The 20,695-nt window shown below is 32.9% G+C and overlaps 2 protein-coding genes across 3 annotated transcripts; one reads left to right on the forward strand and one right to left on the reverse strand.

The window, feature by feature from the left end:
* Positions 1 to 8,674: 8,674 nt before the first annotated feature.
* LOC123919762 lies at positions 8,675 to 11,264 on the forward strand. 2 transcript variants are annotated; one of them, XM_045971759.1, is made up of 2 exons: positions 8,675 to 8,958; positions 9,680 to 11,264. In XM_045971759.1, the coding sequence occupies exon 2, from the start codon at positions 9,680 to 9,682 to the stop codon at positions 10,946 to 10,948; it is 1,269 nt and encodes a 422-aa protein (XP_045827715.1). In that variant the 5' UTR covers positions 8,675 to 8,958; the 3' UTR covers positions 10,949 to 11,264. The 2 variants fall into 2 exon arrangements, with proteins under 2 accessions (XP_045827715.1, XP_045827716.1); XM_045971760.1 differs by having other exon boundaries at positions 8,731 to 8,958; positions 9,662 to 11,264.
* A 2,284-nt stretch (positions 11,265 to 13,548) lies between these two features.
* Positions 13,549 to 17,495, reverse strand: LOC123919763 (peroxidase 51-like). The gene is made up of 4 exons (XM_045971762.1): positions 17,036 to 17,495; positions 16,595 to 16,795; positions 15,977 to 16,142; positions 13,549 to 14,192 (listed from the first exon to the last, which is right to left on the reverse strand). The coding sequence occupies exons 1-4, from the start codon at positions 17,252 to 17,254 to the stop codon at positions 13,804 to 13,806; spliced, it is 975 nt and encodes a 324-aa protein (XP_045827718.1). The 5' UTR covers positions 17,255 to 17,495; the 3' UTR covers positions 13,549 to 13,803.
* Positions 17,496 to 20,695: the final 3,200 nt, after the last annotated feature.

Genomic DNA, 20,695 nt, shown 5'->3' on the forward strand with positions numbered 1-20,695 from the left:
AATGGCCAGAACCATGATGCATGAAACAAATGTAGCAAAGTTTTTATGGGCAGAAGCTGTAAACACAGCATGTTATGTTCAAAATAGAATCTATATCAGATCTAAGTTGAACAAAACTGCTTATGAATTGTTCAAAGGAAGAAAACCTGATATTTCTTATTTTCATCAGTTTGGATGTACATGTTACATCTTAAACAACAAAGTCCATCTAAAGAAATTTGATGCTAGAGGTTATAAGGGTATCTTTATAGGATACTCTGAACGCTCAAAAGCATACAGACTGTATATTTCTGAAACACACACTGTGGAAGAAAGTATGCATGTCAAATTTGATGACAAAGAGTCTGACCAAGTGTCAGAGCTTGTGGAAGGTTTGTCTAGATTTCAGGTATCAGAGGATCAATATTCAGATATTCCAAACTACTCAGAACATCCATTCTCTGAAGAACCTCTGAACACAACAGTTTCTACTGACTCTGAACAACAAAGAACTGAAGCAACCGCTGAACCTGATGTTGATGAGTCTGAAGATGATGAGCCCCCAAGAAATACTTTCAAATACAAATCATCACATCCAGAGGAACTGATATTAGGCAACAAGGATAGTCCAAGGAAGACAAGATCTCAACTGAGAAATGAAGAATCTTTAGTTGGTCTTATCTCAATGATGGAACCTTCAAAGATTGATGAAGCTCTGAAGGATGATGCTTGGATTGTAGCAATGCAAGAAGAGCTGAATCAATTTCAAAGAAATGATGTCTGGACTTTAGTGCCTAAACCTTCACACAAGAACATTGTTGGAACAAAATGGGTATTCAGAAACAAGCTGAATGAACAAGGTGAAGTGGTAAGAAACAAGGCTAGATTGGTTGCACAAGGTTATAGTCAACAAGAGGGGATTGACTATACTGAAACCTTTGCACCAGTTGCTAGACTTGAAGCAATCAGGTTACTTCTATCTTATGCTGTTAATCATGGAATAACCTTATATCAGATGGATGTGAAGAGTGCCTTCTTAAATGGTTTCATTTCTGAAGAAGTGTATGTTAAGCAACCTCCTGGTTTTGAAGATGTCTCAAACCCAGAACATGTTTTTAAACTGAAGAAATCACTGTATGGTCTGAAACAAGCTCCAAGAGCTTGGTATGATAGACTCAGTAATTTCCTTCTTGAAAAGGGTTTTGAGAAAGGAAAGGTTGACTGCACACTCTTTAGAAAAACAACCAAAGAAGACATTTTAATCATTCAAATTTATGTTGATGATATTATTTTTGGGTCAACTAATGCTTCTTTGTGCAAGAGTTTTTCTAAGATAATGCAGGATGAATTTGAAATGAGCATGATGGGAGAGTTGAAGTTCTTTCTTGGAATTCAAATTAATCAGAAGAAGGAAGGAACTTATGTTCATCAATCAAAATATACCAAGGAACTTCTGAAGAAATTCAATCTAGATGACTGCAAGATAATGAACACTCCTATGCATTCAACTACCAACATGAGCAAGTCAGATGATGAAGGAAAAGTAGATCAAAAGGTCTACAGAGGTATGATTGGTTCCTTACTCTATCTGACTGCGTCTAGACCAGATATTTTATTCAGTGTTTGCTTATGTGCAAGATTCCAGTCAGATCCCAGAGAATCTCATCTTACAGCTGTAAAGAGAATCTTTAGGTATCTGAAAGGAACAACTGATCTTGGACTTCTCTATAAGAAATCCAATGATTATGTGCTAAATGGATTCTGTGATGCTGACTATGCTGGAGATAAAATTGAAAGAAAATCCACAAGTGGCAATTGTCAATTTGTTGGTGAAAACCTTATCTCCTGGGCTAGTAAAAGACAAACTACTATAGCTTTGTCTACAGCAGAAGCAGAATACATCTCAGCAGCTAAGTGTTGCACACAACTACTCTGGTTAAAATATCAGTTAGAAGATTATCAGGTAAGCAGTAACAATATTCCTTTATATTGTGACAATACTGCAGCCATTCATTTATCCAAAAATCCTATCCTACACTCTAGAGCCAAACACATTGAAATTAAACACCATTTTATCAGAGATTATGTTCAGAGAGGAATTATAGATATTAAGTTTGTTGATACTGAAAATCAATGGGCTGACATATTTACTAAAGCCTTACCTGTTGAAAGATTTGATTTTATAAAGAAACATCTGAACATGTTTTCAATCTCTGAATGAAAATTTTTTTTGGCAATTAAAGTGTAAGAAGTTATGCATATCAGAACTTATGATTCAGATCATCTGAAACACAAGCTCTGAAGTACCTAACTCTGATAGAGAATTTTAAATATCTCAGAGGCTCTGAACTATTTAAGTGGGAAACGTTTAGTATTCACTGCTGAACAGTTGTCCATTAAAATAGCAGTTACCGAGTAAATTTCTGCACGTGGTCTACGTGTGTCAGGTAGTGGGTGGTTAATGATGATTTTTGGTATTCAACTTTCTGTCAATTAGCGTAACTTCCCAAATTTGCCATTTTTGTGTTAACTGTACTCATTTAAATAATCTTACACAATACACTTGCACACTATTCACTTTCACAACCTACACTTTCATATTCTCTCTAAACCTCCAACACACTTTCTTTCTCTCTCGTTAGTTTTCCAAACCCTACCCTAATCTCCAACAATGGCCGGACCTTCGTCATCTTCTTCATCAAAGATTCCACCGTTTATGTTCAAGAATCTTCAGATTGTTGGGAACGAGATGGAGTTTCCTGAATCTGAACTATGCTTTCTGTCTGAGAAGATTGTGGACTTTGATAGTCTTTCTGCAAACGGTTTTGAAGTTAAGCAGTACTTTACATCACAAAGATGGGATAAGTACTTCGACATGCTTAACGGTCCTATCTACCCAGACTTGCTTAAGAAATTTTGGATGAAAGCAAGAGTGTTTGATAAACATGAAGCAAAGAAGGAAGAGATTGCTGCTATTGAGAGGAATCCTAGTCTGAAGGGTAAAACTAGGAAGGAGATGGGCTTACTAGAATTTACAGGTGTTCAGATTAGGTCTAACATCTGTGGGATGAATATGGCTTTCTCACCAATTCATTTCAATGCTCTCCTTGGTCTACCTAACTCTGGGATAGAGTTAGATGCTTTTGAAAAGGATACCAGATATAGAGATGATCTTCTGCATCTCATCTGCACTGATTTGAATCTGAAAGGCAAAGTCAAAGGATTGACTGACGAGTGCAGAGTGATGTTCAAGATAATCCTTGCTTCTATCAGTCCAAGAGTTGGAGGGACTGATACAATCTCCTAGACGCATCGTCATTTGTTATATTTCCTTCTGACAAGGAAGAGAGTTAATCTTGGAGATTACTTTTTTGAACGGATTTGTGAAGCAATTTTGGCAAGTAAGGCTCAGAGGAAAACTACTATAGTTTATCCCAGGTTGCTGTCAGACCTTCTATATCAAGGTCACGTGGTTCAGAACCTGCAGAAGTTCCACCCAGAACTGGTTCAGAAGAAGTTCTATCCTGAGATTCTGAATGCTAGTTTTCTGTCCAAGATGCGGTTGATTGCATCTAAGCCTGTTGCTCCTCCTCAAGAATTCTCTGTTAGGCTTGAAGATCGTCTGTACATAGAAGGCTACCCAGTTATTTCTGAAGCTGATGCTGAGCATGTGATTCAGGACAACTTAGAAGTGCTCAGAGGAGAAGGTTTTATTGTTGATAGGAGTATGGTTCCAAAGGCTCCTGCAAACCAGTATAACCCTTCTAGGAAGCAAAAGAGAAAGGCTGAAGCTCAAGATGATCTACCTAAGCCAGATCTTTTGGCTCAAAAGAAAGTTAAAGTTGAACAATCCATGGCTGAGCAAAGGACTAAGAGAAAACATGAAGAATCTGCTACCAAGGCTACTGAAGAAGCTTCGAAAGAGCCTGTTTTTGTTGAAGTATCCAGCTCATCTGAAGAGTCTGAGTCAGAAGATGAGACTGAATCTGATGAAGAGACTCTGCTCCTACTCCTAAAGATAAAGGTAAGTCTACTAAGTATGTCTTTAATGCAAAAGAGATTGGAATAGGTTACACCAAACCTCTCAGAACTGTTTTACCAGCCTCTGAAACTCCAACCTCTGATAACCCCCTATCTGAATTAGAAAAACATCTTAGTCCAGACCCTCTGAATAACCAAACCTTCACCCAGAAACCTTCATCACCTCCCAAATCTAATTCACCTCAAATTCAACCACAAAAAGAAACACCTATCATATCATCATCTGAACCTATATCACACACTCCAAACCCTGACAAAGCTTCTCCCACTAAACAACCATCTCCAATTCAATCATTTGAACCTGCATCCCCACAACATCAAAATCCTGAACCATCTAACTCTGAACCAACAGATAATCCAATTCCTGAAACAATTTCTGAACCTCAACCAAGTGCTGAATTTGCTTCTCCTGAGCGTATTCATACTTGTGCCCCCAAGCCTTCAGAGGCAGAAGTTGTCATTATTGACAATCCTGCTAATGAATCAACCAACCTCTCTACCATTCCCAATCCTTCACCCTCATCATCTAACCCATTCAATAATCTATCCACTCAATTGCATAAAGACTTGGTTAGATTATCTTTGCTAAAGGACAGGTTTCTAGTTTGTCCTTCTGATGTGGATTTGGAAGTTTCAAGCATTAAGGCAAGAATTTGCAATGCTTTGGATGGTGCTGCTGAGGAAATTAAGGCTGTGGTTGGAAGAAGAGACTTGGATGTGATAAGCTTCATGAGGGAAAGTCTGGCTAGGGCTGAATTGAAAAGGTTAACCACTTTTAATCATGCTGAATCTGAACATGCTAAGCTGGAAGCACTTGCTGCTGCTGAACAACGTCTGAACGCTTTTAAAGTCATCTGGATAGACTCCAAGCTGTTTCAGAGTCTTGAAGCTCAGAGGTCTGAGTCTGAAAGGTTAGAGGAAGCTGCTGCAAGAGTTGCCCTGTTGGCAAATGAGTTGCAACCAGAGAACATTTCAGAGGATGATGTGCTTGCTTTTCAGAATCAAGAGGATGTGCTGATGATTGACTATCCAGAGGAAGGTGAACCCTCTGATAAAGGCAAGGCACCTTTGGTTGAAGAACAAGCGCCTTTGGTTCAAGATCAAGCTCCTGTGGTTAATCAGTTGCAGATCTTTCAAGAAGCCCTGAGGGAACAGCAGGAAGGTTTGGAAAGGCAAAGAGCTGCTCACCAAACATTGGAAACCAAGGTGGATGGTTTAGTTTCCAATGTGGGATCCTTGAATGACAAATTTGACCAACTCTTAGCTTTCCTTAAGAAACCCTAGGATTCTATGCACATTTTCTTTATGTTTTTATGTTTTGCTTGATTATACTTTTTTGTTGTTTGTTTTCTGAACTTGGTATTCATATTTTGTCTAAACAATTTCTTTTGTTAGTTATGTGATTTGGTATTATTTTTTTCTTTTTGCAAACTTTCTCTGTTAAAAAAAAAACCATAAGAACACAAGATGCTTTTAAAACGAAAACTTTTATTAATGCTCTAACCATGTTGAGTACATTGGTAAAAAGAAAAAGAAAAGGACAACCTAATCCTAATCAGATGGATAATACTCAGAAGAAATCTCAGATTTCTCCTCAGCATCCTCTAATGAAATTTCTATGGGATCTGGGTTTGGTTCTTCTTCTTCTTCTTCTTGTTCTTCTTCTGGAACATAGCTAGCCAAGAACTCAACATAGTCAGCATCATCTTCATTCTCTTCAGCTTCAGAATCTGATGAGATGATTATTATCTCCGCATCTTGTGGTTTCTTGTTGTCTTCTTTATTTTTCTCCTCTTCTTCGCGTTTTTCGCTTTCTTTCTTTCTCCTAAACTCTGCAATGCGTGAACTAAACCTTCTCATTCTTCCTAATCTCTCTTGATTTACTCGTGTATTCTTGTTTTTCCTTGAAGAAGGCATGTTAACTCGTTTACCTTTTTATAAACTCTTTAGCGTGTTGTTTTTTCTGTTTTTGAAATTAATTCACCTCTGTAACAACCACTCTTCTTCTTTGACTGTCTTGATTATATAAATTTTTTTTTACTTTTTGATAATGACAAAAGGGGGAGTAGTTACGCATTAATTGATAAGTGATAAGTTTCAAAACTGAAACCACGCCTTTTATCTCGCTTTTATCCATTAAATTAAAAAGTTGTTACTTTTAAGTTGTTTTACGTATTTCAAGGTGGAGACTAAGTTAGTTGAAACTGAAATAAATTTCATAAGTAAGGATAAGTTAAGAGTGCAATTTTAACTTAGCCTTATGAGACTTAGGGGGAGAGCTTGCAAACCTCTCACTCTGAAGAAAAATATGAAATTTGTTTTATTTCAAATTATCTTAATCTTATACTAAATTAAAATATCATGGATAAAACTTAAAGCCTTGGCTTTAAGGAGTATCAATCTTAGGGGGAGCTTGCAAACCTCATAAACCTAAGAGAAACATGATAAGTTAATTTAACAACAATTGTCAATTAATACTGATGTTTGTCATCATCAAAAAGGGGGAGATTGTTGGAACAAAATTGATTTAAAAATGTTTGCCCCTAAATCTATAAAGGTTTTGATGATAACAAAGTATTAATAAACAATTGGAAGGACTAAAAATTTATTTTAAGTGCGCAGATATAAGCATTAGATAAGCTCTGAGTGAAGCTCAGAGGATGTGAATTCAGAAGTTCATAAGCGCTCAGAAGATGTTGGACTTCAGAAGTTACAACCTTCAGATGATGAATTCTTCAGAACTTCTTAAGTGACTAAAGCTTCATCAACCTCTGAAGATCTTTTTGAAAGCTGTAAAGATTCCCTTTGCAAGTCAACTCTTCTACCAATGAAGAAAAGGACCTTTCAAGCCTGATTAGTTCAGCTACTCTTGTTTTGTCTGTTCTCTTTTGAGAACGTGGGTCTTCAGACTTGTTAGCTAAATAAGGAAAGTCTTCTCTGCAGTAGTCAAAGTACCTGAAACTCTTTCTTAGTTTTGGATACAACCAATCTGCATCAAGACAGACTGCTTGAAGACAAAAGTTTATCAACTCCAACGGTTCTTTTTGCAACGACTCTTTTCTAGTGGTATATATACTAGAAGAATCAGCTACAACAGATATAATTTTATTAAGGATTGAACGTGCGCTGAACAACCTCTGAACTCTGTGATATACAAGCTCTGAACCTCTGTTAAGTGTTTTTGCACTTTAGTCAAATACTCTGTACTATTCGTATTTGCTCTCTTTAGGTTCATCTAAGAGCATTTGTATATTTTCATATACTTTACCATTACTTGAGGAAACTTAAGCTTGTGTGCTTAAGTGTGAATTCTTAAGCTTGTGTGCTTAAGTGTGAAGTCTTAAGCTTGTGTGCTTGAGCATTGTTGAGAAGTCTCTTGCTTGTGTGCTTGAGCAGGTGTAATCTTGTGTGATTATTGTGAAATCCCTTGGTAGTGCAAGGGGACTGGACTACTCTCGTTTTGTGAGAGGAACCAGTATAAATTGCTTGTGTGATCTCTCTCTCTCTCTTGTTATTATTTGTGTTATTTATCCGCTGCTAACGTAGTTGAGTTAAGAACTTAAAAAAGTTTTAACTTAGCTAAAACACAATTCAACCCCCCCCTTCTTGTGTTTTCACACCTTCAAAAGGTAGGCCTAGGTGATCTTTTAACGAGACAGGATCCCCTCAATTTTAAAATTGACTGGAGACAACAGTGTGCATCTAGGGATGATCTTATCCGAATCAATCCAAAAGTAAAACCGCAAACCGAACCAATCCAAATCGAAACCGCAAAAAACCGCATTTAGTTTTAACCGCACGGATCATTTTTCTTCCAAACTGCACGGTTTGGTTAGGTTTGCGGTTTTCATTTCAAAAAACCGAACCAAACCAAACCGCAATACTTAACTTAGCTCTATCAACTACTAGCAATCAACCTAAATTGAGTCCATAAAACGATAGGCTGTCAAAACATATCATTTCACGTGATCGAGAACTATATTGTTGGTATTAAAAGTAAGTTATTATGTATATGCAATTTCTGTATATACATATTGTATCATGTAAACAATAAAATAAATTAAAATTTCATGTTTATTTTGTAACAAGTTGAATATATTGTCATAATTTTTATATCGTGATAAACCGCACAAACCGAACCAACCCTAACCGCATTGGTTTGGTTTGGATGACTTTTTAAAAATCAACCGAACCAAACCGAACCGCATGCATTTTTATCTCGCTGTTAGGATGATTTTTATGCTCAAAACCAAACCAAACCGCGAACACCCCTATGTGCATCTCTACCATTAAAAGAGCATTTTCCTATGTTTTTTTTTTGAATTTTAAATGAATGGTCCAGATTTAATTGGAGAAAATTTACATGAGAGAGGATCCACTCTCGTCTTTTAACCATCTTTAGTAAAATTTTATTTCCCAAACACATTTTTTCAAAAAAAGAAATGCGAATTCAAAATTTTGTTTAAGAAATTTGAGTCTATTCAGACCAATTTAATGTCGGTAAAATTAAAATTTATAATTTTTTAAATAAAAATTCAATTTAAAATTCAATAATTTTTTTTTTTTATTAAACTCAATTAATTTGATTTGATTGATTGGGATGTTGGGCTTGAGGGGTTTATATGAATCTATGTTCCATAAGATTCTTCCATCTAACTTCCAAGTCACATATACACATATGTCATGTATTTTTAGCAAAATTCTCATCTTATATGATTGGCAACATACAAACCCCTTTAATCTTGGCTCGACGGCACAAACACACACACACACACGTACCAAAACTCACTCACACGTGCCTTTGACTATTAATTAAGTTACGACTTTAGAAGTTAGTTTCGTACCTTCGATAATAATTGTCAACAAAATTTTCTCTTTTTCGTAACAAAGCCCTAATCCCAATTCTTCCAACACTTCACTCTTCATTTCAATTTCAAGGTTTCGCATTCTCATCTTTTACTTCAATTCTCTCATTTTTCCCGCTATTAATTGCTACTTGTTACTTTTGTTTTTCGTTACTTGATCAATTTTGTGCGTCGATTTTGTTATTTCCCCAATTATCGATTTTAAGTAATTAATTACTGTTTTGATGCATTGATTATTGAATTGTTGCTTGTGTTTATCGTTTCTGTTAAATTAGTTGAACTTCGAAACTGTTTTGCATTTGATTTAATTATAGTAAGTTAGTTAGTTAGTTTACTCTGTGATGAGTGTGATCGAGATTGAGAGTAGTGGAAATTCTGATTTTAATTGGGGGTGAATGGAAATTAAGTTGTGTGGTTTACTTTTTTTAGCTTTGAAAATTGAAAATTGAAATTTTTAATTTTTAGGGTTTGGGTTATTTGATCTTTAAGTAGCGTGTCAACTTGATTCAGCTGTCAATGTTAAGTTTTATTGTTGAATTTAATGAATGTGTAGTTGGGTTTGTCGATATTTGAGATCGAATTATGAATTTATCGATATATGAGGGTTGTGACGTGTTTCTCTTTAATGATTGAAAGGGAATTATGAACTTTTCGTTATATATTATGGTTGTGTCGTGTTTCTCTTTAATGATCGAAATAGAACTATGAATTTGTCCATATATGTCGGTTGTGTCGTGTTTCTCTTTAATGAGATGATGTTTGGATTTTGATTATAGTGATAACTTTGGAAACAGATGCCAGCAGCGCGGTATTTTTCGCCTGTAAACACATTGGAACAAAAGTTACAGATTCAAAGGAGGCTTGGTGGTGTGAAATCGTGCACGTACTTTCATCTTATCAGGCGTTATCTCAATCTCAAAATTTCCAAAATTGAGTTTGACAGGGTCTGCATACAAACTATTGGGAGAGAAAATATCCCCCTTCATAATCATTTCATCAAGTCAATCTTGAAGAAAGCATGTCTCCCCCTGCAAAAACAGAGCAGAGTTCAAGCTCCTTTGAACGTGAAAACGCCAAATGGGTGTAACGGTCTTCCTCCTCTATGCAAGGATTTTCCTCAATCTCCTCGAAAATGTAGGACTCCAAATTCGCGTGACCGTAGTAGATTCAGCGAGCGTCTCAGCCCTCTAGGTCCTCATGGAAAGAACAGCAGCATTGGAGTTGAAAATTCAGCTCTTAAAATTCAAGAGCAGCAACATGATTCAACTCCTAAAGTTCAAGAGCAGCAACATGATTTAACTCCTAAAACTCAAGAGCAGCCATGTGATTCAACTCCTAAAATTCAAGAGCAGCTACGTCATACAGATCCACATTGTGCAGTCAACAGGCTTCCTGTGTCTGTGGAAAATGGGGAAGAGGTTGATCGGGATTCTGAGAGCCTGCCCATTATTAGGAGTCCTATACGAGCACCTCTTGCTCAAGACAGGGAGCAACGTCATACAGATCCACATTGTGCAGTCAACAGGCTTCCTGTGTCTATGGAATATGAGGAAGAGGTCGATCGGGATTCCGAGAGCCTGGCCATTAGTAGAATGAGTCCTATACAAGCTCCTCTTGGTCTTCCAACCTATGATAATAGAGCACAAAGACTTACACACAAAAGATTATTGTCTGGTATTGTCTCTGATACCTGTCAAAGTATTGGTCATTTACCTGATACAGGTTCTTTGATGAAAAGGTTGGAGCATAACATGGAGACTGAGGGATTTAAGGTATCAGCGGATGCAGTCAATGTGTTGAATAATGCACTTAATGTTTACCTCAAAAGACTGATAAAACCCTGTTTGGATTTAGCCACTTCAAAATCTGTTAAAAAAGTGAGTAGCCAAATCCAGCCTGGTTTGAATGAGTTGCCGCGGAATAGGTGTATGCAGAAGATAATTGGACCTGCTTCTGCATCAATCTCTGACTTTAAAACAGCAATGGAGTTGAATCCTACCATACTAGGGGTAGATTGGTCTTTACATTATGAGAGGGTTTGCTTTCTTGCATCAGAAGAATGAGTTAAACTGGCTCAACATTGTATTGATCCAAGTTACAAATATGATGTTTCCTCAAAATAATGATATTGGAGACTGACCGTTTTTTGCAGATAGATATTGCCGACATACATAGAGGTGGAAATATAGAAAGTTTTGAAGTTGGTGACCATAGTATCATGTATAGGTTTCAGTATTGGATGGTTTGGCTTCAGACATTGTATATCATAAAAATCTTAACTAAGGTTTGAGTCAAGTTTAGTGAATAGATGCGGGAATCTCTTAACAATATCTGTAGTATTTCTTCATTTTATTAAGAAATTTTTGAATAAATCTTATATTCAGTCTCTTCAGATCTAAAATCATGTTCCTCTGTGTTTGAATTAATAGTCATTGGTGTGGGTGTGTGAAAAATTAAAACTTTTCTTTTATACCTGTTTATATAAAAGCCACTCGTGAATTCATATCTGTAAGGATGCGGTCATCCTGTTACTTTGCTTTGATTGCATATAATCTAGAGCCTGTTTGGATTGGCTTATTTGAGCTTTTCCACTAGTATAAAGTTTGTGAGACTGTTTGGAAGAACTTACGAAAACAACTTGTGGTCATCTTGTTTTCAAGATAGTTTATGAAAACAGCTTATACGCAAACAATTTAACTTTATTTTAACTTTTACTATAGAAATAGCTTATACATAAGAGCTTGTGCTATAAGCTACAAATAAGTTCTTTTTCCAAACAGGCCCCAAGTTTTCATACTTATAATATCATCATACTTCTCTCTTATTCCTCCTATTTTGTTAATGTCCTAATAGCAAAGAATGAAGTAATATGAAATATCCAAAACCATAAAAAATTACGATTCTTCCGTGGTTATGCTTGTTTTAATGTCCCTAATAACCATAAAAGAATTCAAATATCTAAAAAATAACAATTTTGTTATTAAAGATTGTATATTTAACCAGTAGGTAAGTTTTCTGATATTATTTGTGCTGCTTATGGATCTAGAAATGTGAATGCCGTGTCTGTAACAATTATCTTTTTTTAGAGTTTGCCTATAAGTAATATAATTATTGGTTGGGGGTTCTTTGATTTTTTGTTGTTGTAGGGACTAGGGATTGAATTTAATGCCAACTAATCTAAGAAGAAAAAATGTAATTTTTTGGTTGGGGATAAAGACATTAATGTGCAATTACATGCTTTGATTTAGATACTAAGCAATTAGTCGCATTTGATATTGTTTGCAAGTCCTCAACATGGATGGTTTTAACTTGTTGAAGTATCTATTTACTTTGCAAGTATTGAAACTAAAATTTGATGTTTAGACTTTTAGATTCTAAACATAAGTTCATTCATTTATTTATTGAGTTGAATTTTGGTGGTGAGGCATGCTGGTCATATTGAGACACCTATGTGATTCAAATTTGAGATGCTAAGAATCTTGATGGAATAAAATGTTGACATTTTCACTGGTAGGGTGAACAGCAAGCTTCATGCTCTACCAGCTGAAATATAACATTAATTTTATGTATTATTATCTTTCTGTTTCAAATTGTACTTGAACAAAATAGATACAATTGTTTATGTGTGCTACTGCTACAAGTTTTAGTGATTCTAGACTCTTTGCAACGATCCTCTACACCATGCTTAGAGTTTCGACTGTTAAAGTTGAATATGGATGTTGTTTATCTTGGCATTGATCAAAGTATTTGTCTACTTTCTATGTTAAGCAGATTTGGATTATTTGATCTCTGAGACTCTGGAGAAAATTTGTTTCAGAGGAGAATCCACTTTGAATGTCCACAAATTTCTCAAATGAGATTAATGACCGTTAAACGACGGTAAAAATTTCGTATTCATAACATACTAAAAAAAAAAAAAACGGTTGATGGCCTTCATTACTTACAGCATATTTATCTCAAGTTGTCCTTAACTTATTGTGTGCAATATTGTTTTTAATACAAGATATTGAAGTTGATTGAAATGATAATAAGTAGTTAAATACAACTGTGGTCGGTTGTTATGCTGTTGTATTCTTGCGGTTAAGCTGATTATCACAGGTGAACAAATATCTTGACTTAATAAAATTTGGCCTATAAAGCTCTTTGAAAGTTTATTTATGGAGAAATTTTTTAAAATACAGCAAAAATTAATATATTTTCTTACAAGAATTGTTTTATTTTAATTTGGGAAAATAATTAACTTCTTCATCTTTTCAGTTACTAAAAAATAATACTCTACTTAGCCCAAGCCCAAACTCTTTTTACAATAAAATAATACTACATTATATTAATAACAATATATTATTATCCTCAAGTTGTATTTTATTTTTTTGGTCAAGTCCTCAAGTTGTATTTTTATATAGATACAATTTAGATCAGTGTTTACATAAATTCTACTTGTTTGAAATCATTATGTTTTTTTTATAGGCAATGAGAATTATGGATTTGAACTCAATTTACGGCTAGTGTGAAGTGTCAACATTCGATTTATGATGTAAAAATAATTGTCTATAGTCTATTTTAACCCTTTAATTAATGCAATGAAGTAATAAAATGTTCAATATTAAATTAAGTTCATATACAAAATTAATTAAAAAAAAGTAAAAAACTAAAGATCGAGATATATTTTGGCAACATATTCATTTTCAATAAACAAAGTTCATAAATTTAGGGGACACTGAATTATTTGAAACATTACATTAAAGAAAAACTCAACTTTTTTCTCTCCCCTTAAATTCCATCTCGGAACATCCAAACCACTCTATTTATTCGCAAACAAATTTATTAACAATTAACAAATAATAATCTAGTCACCCATTGCGAATTTTCCAGCTTATATTTCTCCATATAGATACACTATTTGCGACTTCATGTTCAATTAAAGCACAGAACAATCAGTACGGATTTTCCCATTTCTTGCAGTTTTAACTCCAATGCGACCCAATTTAGTCATGGCAGCGATGAAATTGGAGTTAAAAACGTTACCACTAGAAGCGAAAGAATTAACCGTTGCCCTAGATCTTGTATCAGTGAAGAGAATTTGATCAGAAGTAAATAATCCTTTTCCTTGTTGAAGGTTTGTGTAATAAGCATTGTCAAATTGTCTAGGAGTTGTTGGGTCCATATTGATGGCTATTCTTGGATCAACATTTCTAGGACACATTTGTTGTAATTGGGCTGCATATTGTTTGTTCAATGTTGGATCAATTGGACTTTGGATTCTATTGGAGAACCTGTCGCAGTGAGAAAATCCAAGAGTGTGTGCACCTGAAAAAAAAAACGGTCTCGTAAGGTTAATTCAGCTAGTAAGAATATAATTTTTTTTTTTAGAATTCTGATACTTTTATTTATTCAACTTAAAAAAAAAGTGAAATTTAACATTCATTGAGGAAACAAAATGTGTAATAATACTACGAAGTACACTGTTTGATTCAGACTACACATTAATAATGTTTTGTTTTGTTTATTTGTTAGCATTGGCTTCAAGATAAGATTCTTTTTTCTTAATGTTATTTTAGTGATTTGGATTTGATGCTCTGATTATAATAGTTTTTTGTTGTTTTTGAAAATTTCTATTTTTGTACCATCAATCTAATAATAGACATGAATTATTCTATAAAATAAGAAAGACGTACATCAATTTATTTGATAAGATTTAAATTTAAAATTGATAAATGATCGTGTTTTTATTATAATTAATTTAATACATGAATTATTTGGATGATGTCTTGAATAATTTTTAAACAATTCAAGTTTTTTGTTTTTTTAAGTGAATTAAACAATTATATTTTTTTGATTGATTGCTACTAGAGAACCGAATACAACATATTTTTATTGAGATTCACTATATAGTATACTACTTGATGAGTTTTCTTGAAACAACTATTTTTTTTTTTATAAATAATTTGTTAGTTAAATAGTGTCAAATTTATTTTCCATAATTGTGTATATTTTAAAATAAAAAAAATGTTAGTGTATTATTGTTACTTATATTCAACGATTTAAATAGTAGAAGAGATTTAAAACCCAATAAGATTGTGACATCATTTAATTAAGTTGACATTTGATGTAAATTATGAAACTAATAGAGTACAGTATATACCTACAGACCAAAAAAAATAAAATACAGTGTACATCTAAATATCCACACTCTTGTCAAATAAATAAAAAAATCTAAATATATATCCACACTATATTGAACTCCAACGCAAAAATAAATAAAGATTATGCAAAAAGTAAACTCAATATTTTGTAGTAATTGATATTTAATTAAGTGCCACTTATCAATGATAATTATTTGTATGATGCATTAGTCTATAATATGTCAAAATAATAAAAAAATAAATTAATTTCCTTACAATTATACAAAAAACAAGTTCTTGTAACTAAAAGATTTTTAAGTTATCCTTTGTCAAGAGGAATCTCTTTCTTATGTATAATGACTAAGTATTAATCAGTATGCACCATTTCATTCATGTGATCATAATGATACATCATCTTTTCATGTTTCAATTTACTTATGTATTTTGTTCACCAAAAAAAATTATTATGTACTTAAGAACTCTCATTTTCTATGTGTCAATGAAAAAACTATCATTTTCTCATTAAAAAAAGGTATTTAGGAACTTTCTTGGATTTTAACACATGGTAAGGGTGTGTCTGGCACAATCTTATTTTCACTTCTCTTTTTGCTTTTTGAGTAAAATTCTTCAATTCTTTACTGGTCTAACAACATTTTAGAAACTATCTAAAAACTAAATGAAGCATAGTTTAAAAAATTGAATAAAAGAAGTTTCTAAAAGTTGAAAACACTTGTATGCAGTTTTAAGTATAAGACTATATAACAAGAACATGATGATTGTTGTTCGCCTTCTGTATTGTTCAAGGAAACAAAATTCACGACAGAAAGATATTTTTCGATAAAAAGACACTATCAAAAAATAATTTTTTAGCAAAATTGAGGAGATTCTGAACAACGCGAGAAAAGAGTAATTTTTTAAGAACTTATATATGGTAATGGGACCTATTTAAAATGGTGGCCCATGAATTACCTGAGAGGGCAATCATGTCTGTTTGTGTAAGTCCATTGGCTGCAAATAAGCTATTAAGCTGGTTCAAATTGAAGCCTGGTTGAGGTAGCCTTCCATTAACATCTGAAGATCTTGAAACCAACCCATCAAATCTTCCCAATTCAACTGTATAGGATGGTCCACCAGCCTGAAATGTACACAATTTCATTGATTAATTGATAAGTTACTTCAACTCCAAACTAACTAATCAATCACCAAAATTAAATTAAGTTTATAGAAACAATGCATTTGGTATAAAAAAATCAACAATAAAATTGACCTTGTAAAATTGCTATCTTAGTTGTGAACTTAACTTTGTAACCTTAAAATACAGAATTCAAATATCAGATGAGACAGTTTGTATAATAGTCATTTTGTTGTCAATTATAATTTAACTTTTCGTCCGTAAATATCTAAACAGTAAAGTAAACACAACAAATTATATATCGTAAATTGTTTATATTCCTTTCGACGAATTCCTCCTAATGCGATGTACGGATTCTCAATACTAGTAATGATATTCAAACATAGATTATAACAGCCTAATTAGTGTACAACACCTCAAATTCAAAGAAAGACTAATGAGGTTAAAGAACAAACCAGATTAATAACATCTCTGGTTGCTAAGGCAAGAATATCAGCACAAGAAACTTTGTTTCTACACTGTGGAACAGCATCTAATGCTGCTTTAGCTTTGATCACTGTGTCAAATCCATCACCAGCCAATGAAAGATTATCAGCGTTATCTTTCTCTGCTTTATTACTTCCGGTCGATGCCACCAAAACTGAAGCATCACAACCCTGTAATAATAACAATAACAAAAAACAGAATTATTAACACACTATAGTTATAATCTATGAAACACTGACACTCCTCAGATTAGGCGTGTCTTATACCAATACGACACTGAAACCTATTATTACACTGAATTATCTAATTTTTTCATAGTATTATTAGCGTCGACATGTCAATATTCGTGTTGTGTCTGGTGTCTGTGTATGTCCTTGTGCTTGATTAAATTAAAGTAATGAATTAGTTACCTGAACAAAACAATCATGAAAGAAGAGACGAAGAGTAGCAGGAACAGTAACAAATGTTTGTTGAAATTTCTTTTGAACAGCTGATCTAACAATGCTTTGAACATTTGGACAAATGTTAGCATAATGGTTTGGACTAAGCTGAGCAAAAGTAGTATATGGAATAAAACATAGCATTAATGTGAGTGACCATACAAGAATAACATTATTAAAACGACCCATTTTTCAAAAGGGTACAAGAAAATGAAGAGATATTGGTTTCAAATATGCTTAATAATTTGAAAAAAATGTGATGAGGGGAGGTGTATATATACAAAAGAGAGGTATAGTATATTTGAGTTGTTGTGGTCACGACTCACGAGCCAGTTGTATTCAAAACTTTATTTTATAATATGACTTTAACAGCAAAAAAGTTATATTCTTTGAATAATAAGGGTAGTAAAAATGTGTTGGTTTCGAAAGGGACAATATTTGAGGTGTGGTTGTGTCTATATAGCCGCCTTATAGTCTCATTCAAATCAAGGGGTTAGAGGAAACAACTTGGGAAGGAGAATTACTTGAATTAATCTAAATTCTAAAAAGGTTGTTCAGCAAGTTGAGAAATTATTTTTGGAATCAGTAAAAAAGTGGGAAAGCCATAGGCTGCTAAAAATTCAACACGTTCAAAATTTGGATTAGTAGTCATTTTTGGTTCCTAATGAATAGAGCCTAGTAAAAATAGTGTAAGTACTTCCTTATTCTTATTATATATTAAAACTTTTTTTTTCTAATTCAGAACTGGATTTCGGATTTTCTATAGTCAATAAATCTTGCAGTCATGCAGTCGCTGTTCTTTGATGAGTCAGATATAAAGTTCATCAAATAAATGAAAAAAGCAACAAAATTGAATGGTTGAGATTTATCTGTAGTCACTATTTGACTGCAAGGAATCTATTTCCGTTTTAATTATGATATATTTCATCATGCAGTTGAATTTATATGCGCCTTCAACTTTCAATGATTTAATAAGAATTACGGAAGAGCTTCTGGGAAGATCATTTAGTTTTAAGTAGGAAATTGCAGTGTTTAAGTAAAAGAAAGCGATTTTGCGAAATACTAACTGGGGTCTCTGCACAACACGAACAGAGATCAAGATAAACGAAACTACAAAATAAAGGCGACCAACATAGTAATTAAATCGTATTCTCACAATTAACATATTTTAAGGAGCAATTGCTAATGTGTTTGAGGAGCGATTTGTATAATTTTGAAATAAAAATCACATGATTAAGTTTTTTTACTCAACTCCTTGATAATTTGGGTATTTTTCTAACAATCAATGAGAATAACTCATGCATGTGAAATAAACGTTTGTTATATGTTCTCACTGGTTGTTTGATAAACACCTTAAAATTTTCAAGAGGTAGTGTAAGACTCACCTATAATTAAACTAGACATCTTCACCTTGGACCTCTTTGAAATTGAATGACTTCTTTAAAAAAAATTGATTTGATCCAATTAATAAAGTTAGGCAAAGTAACAAATTTGTGGCAAAAGGTGTTTATGTGTCTGTTTAATATTAAAGGGACAAGTACAAATTCAGTATTCTCAAAATTGATGTTTAAATGTGTATTATATTTGTTTTAAATAAAATCATCCAATTACTTGATTTATGATGTTAATGATATTTTTATTAAATTTTGAGAGAAGAGTAGTGTTAGGCTCATGTTGGTGATTTATGTGTGTAAGTAATCATATTTGGTGTTCTAGTGTCACCGTGAATATAAGAAGTGGCCTCAGTTTTCAGATCCGCATATACAAGAGACGAATCTTTGCAGATCGGCCCAGAAAAGTGACCGACCAAGGCCCTATTTTTGAATGAAAGAAAGACTTTATCATACTACGTACCCACGACTAACAGCAACCATGTTATAGCACATTTTGAATCTTCCAACTCAACATTAAACGACCACATAAGATCCAAAGAATTATAAAATAGGGGGAGTAAAATTCCGAATTTTAAAATAGGATGGGTAAAATTCCAATTTATTCAAAATAGTAGAGGTAAAACTGCATTTAAGCCAAAAAATTATAAATAAAAAACAACTTAATCAATTTATTACATTATAAACTTCTTTATTTAAAGGATTGTATGATATACTTGACCTTATAAATATACTATAATACTTAACTTGGCCTTATTTAAAGGATTGTATGATATACTTCTTTATTTAAAGGATTGTATATACTTGACCTTAATCAATTGATATTTTTTTTTTATTTTTATAAATCATTTTTTTTTTAAGTATCACTAAAATTTTATTTTAGGTCTCTGCATGTGCTGGCCATGTCCACTTCCGAGGAAGAGTAATGAAATTTGTGTCTTCCTTTTTATGGACTGATATTTGTGTCTTATACTGATATCATATGAACCTTATTTGAAAAGTAAATTAGATAGTTTTGACCTGTTGATGAGACGATGGTCGATTCTATACAGCTGGGCACCATATTATTTTAATTTATAATTATTGGTATATATGATACTTAATATTATAGTAATAGAAAATTAAGCAATAAGAATCCACATGCGATGAGAGAAAAGACATAATCCTTGGCTCATATAGAAAAAGAGCTACACGTACAATAATTTAGTTGTTGTATTTGAATCGGATAGATGTTAACTAGTAGAGTGTAACTGTCAAAAGTTAAATATCAAAAAAAAATCAAGAGGATCATAGTACTTTGATCGTTGTGTGGGGTTGCTTCCATCCAAAATAATGCATAGGAAGACTATTAAAATTCATATACAATGGATTAATTTATTTTTTTATTGGACCTGAGATAATCAATAATTAATTATCTATGTGAATGTATAAAATAAAAATAAAATTCGTTGATGCAGAACTATATATATATATATATATATATATATATATATATATATTGATAAACTTTCAATTTATGATAAGGGATGATGCATCAGTTCAAGTCAGAAAAAATATTAGTACTCTCAAATTACTTATTAAGGTAATTACATCTATCTCATTTTAAATTAAAAAATATCATGGTTTTTTATATGGCAAGAACAAGAGACAAAAATATGATGAACAATTATATAATTAAGTGGTCAATTAGTTTTCCTAATTAAGAATAAGTTGTTTAAAAGAATTCGAGTTTAATTCACGAGATAAATAATTTTTTGTTAGCGTTTACATGTCTCTCAAAAGAACTTTAGATATATATTTTGTTGGACGACAAATATATTATTATTAATAATCAGGTTTTTGCACAAGACAAACAGAGACCCATAAAAGAGGGTTACAAAACAAAGGCGCCATAAATAAACGGAACACCGAAGAAAATACCAAAACAAACACAACCTAAAGATGTCCACTTCTAATCTAATTCTTAAACTGACGTAAATAAGTTTTAGATTTTTTAATCAATGCTAATTTGGCATTCAGCCATTATATACATGGAGATAATGGTTAAATACACCTTAATGAAAGTGGATAAATACACCTTAATATGAAGGTTGCTAAAACACTTATTCTAAAAAGACAAAATGAGTTAAAATGGGTCACTCATTTTGAAACGGAGGGAGTAACTAACTACATTTAATTCCAAAGGAATATTAATTACTAATACTCATGGGTAGCTTTACACATAGACATAGAGAAAGTA

This window comes from Trifolium pratense, linkage group LG4, assembly GCF_020283565.1.
Source record: "Trifolium pratense cultivar HEN17-A07 linkage group LG4, ARS_RC_1.1, whole genome shotgun sequence".
NCBI lineage: Eukaryota > Viridiplantae > Streptophyta > Magnoliopsida > Fabales > Fabaceae > Trifolium > Trifolium pratense.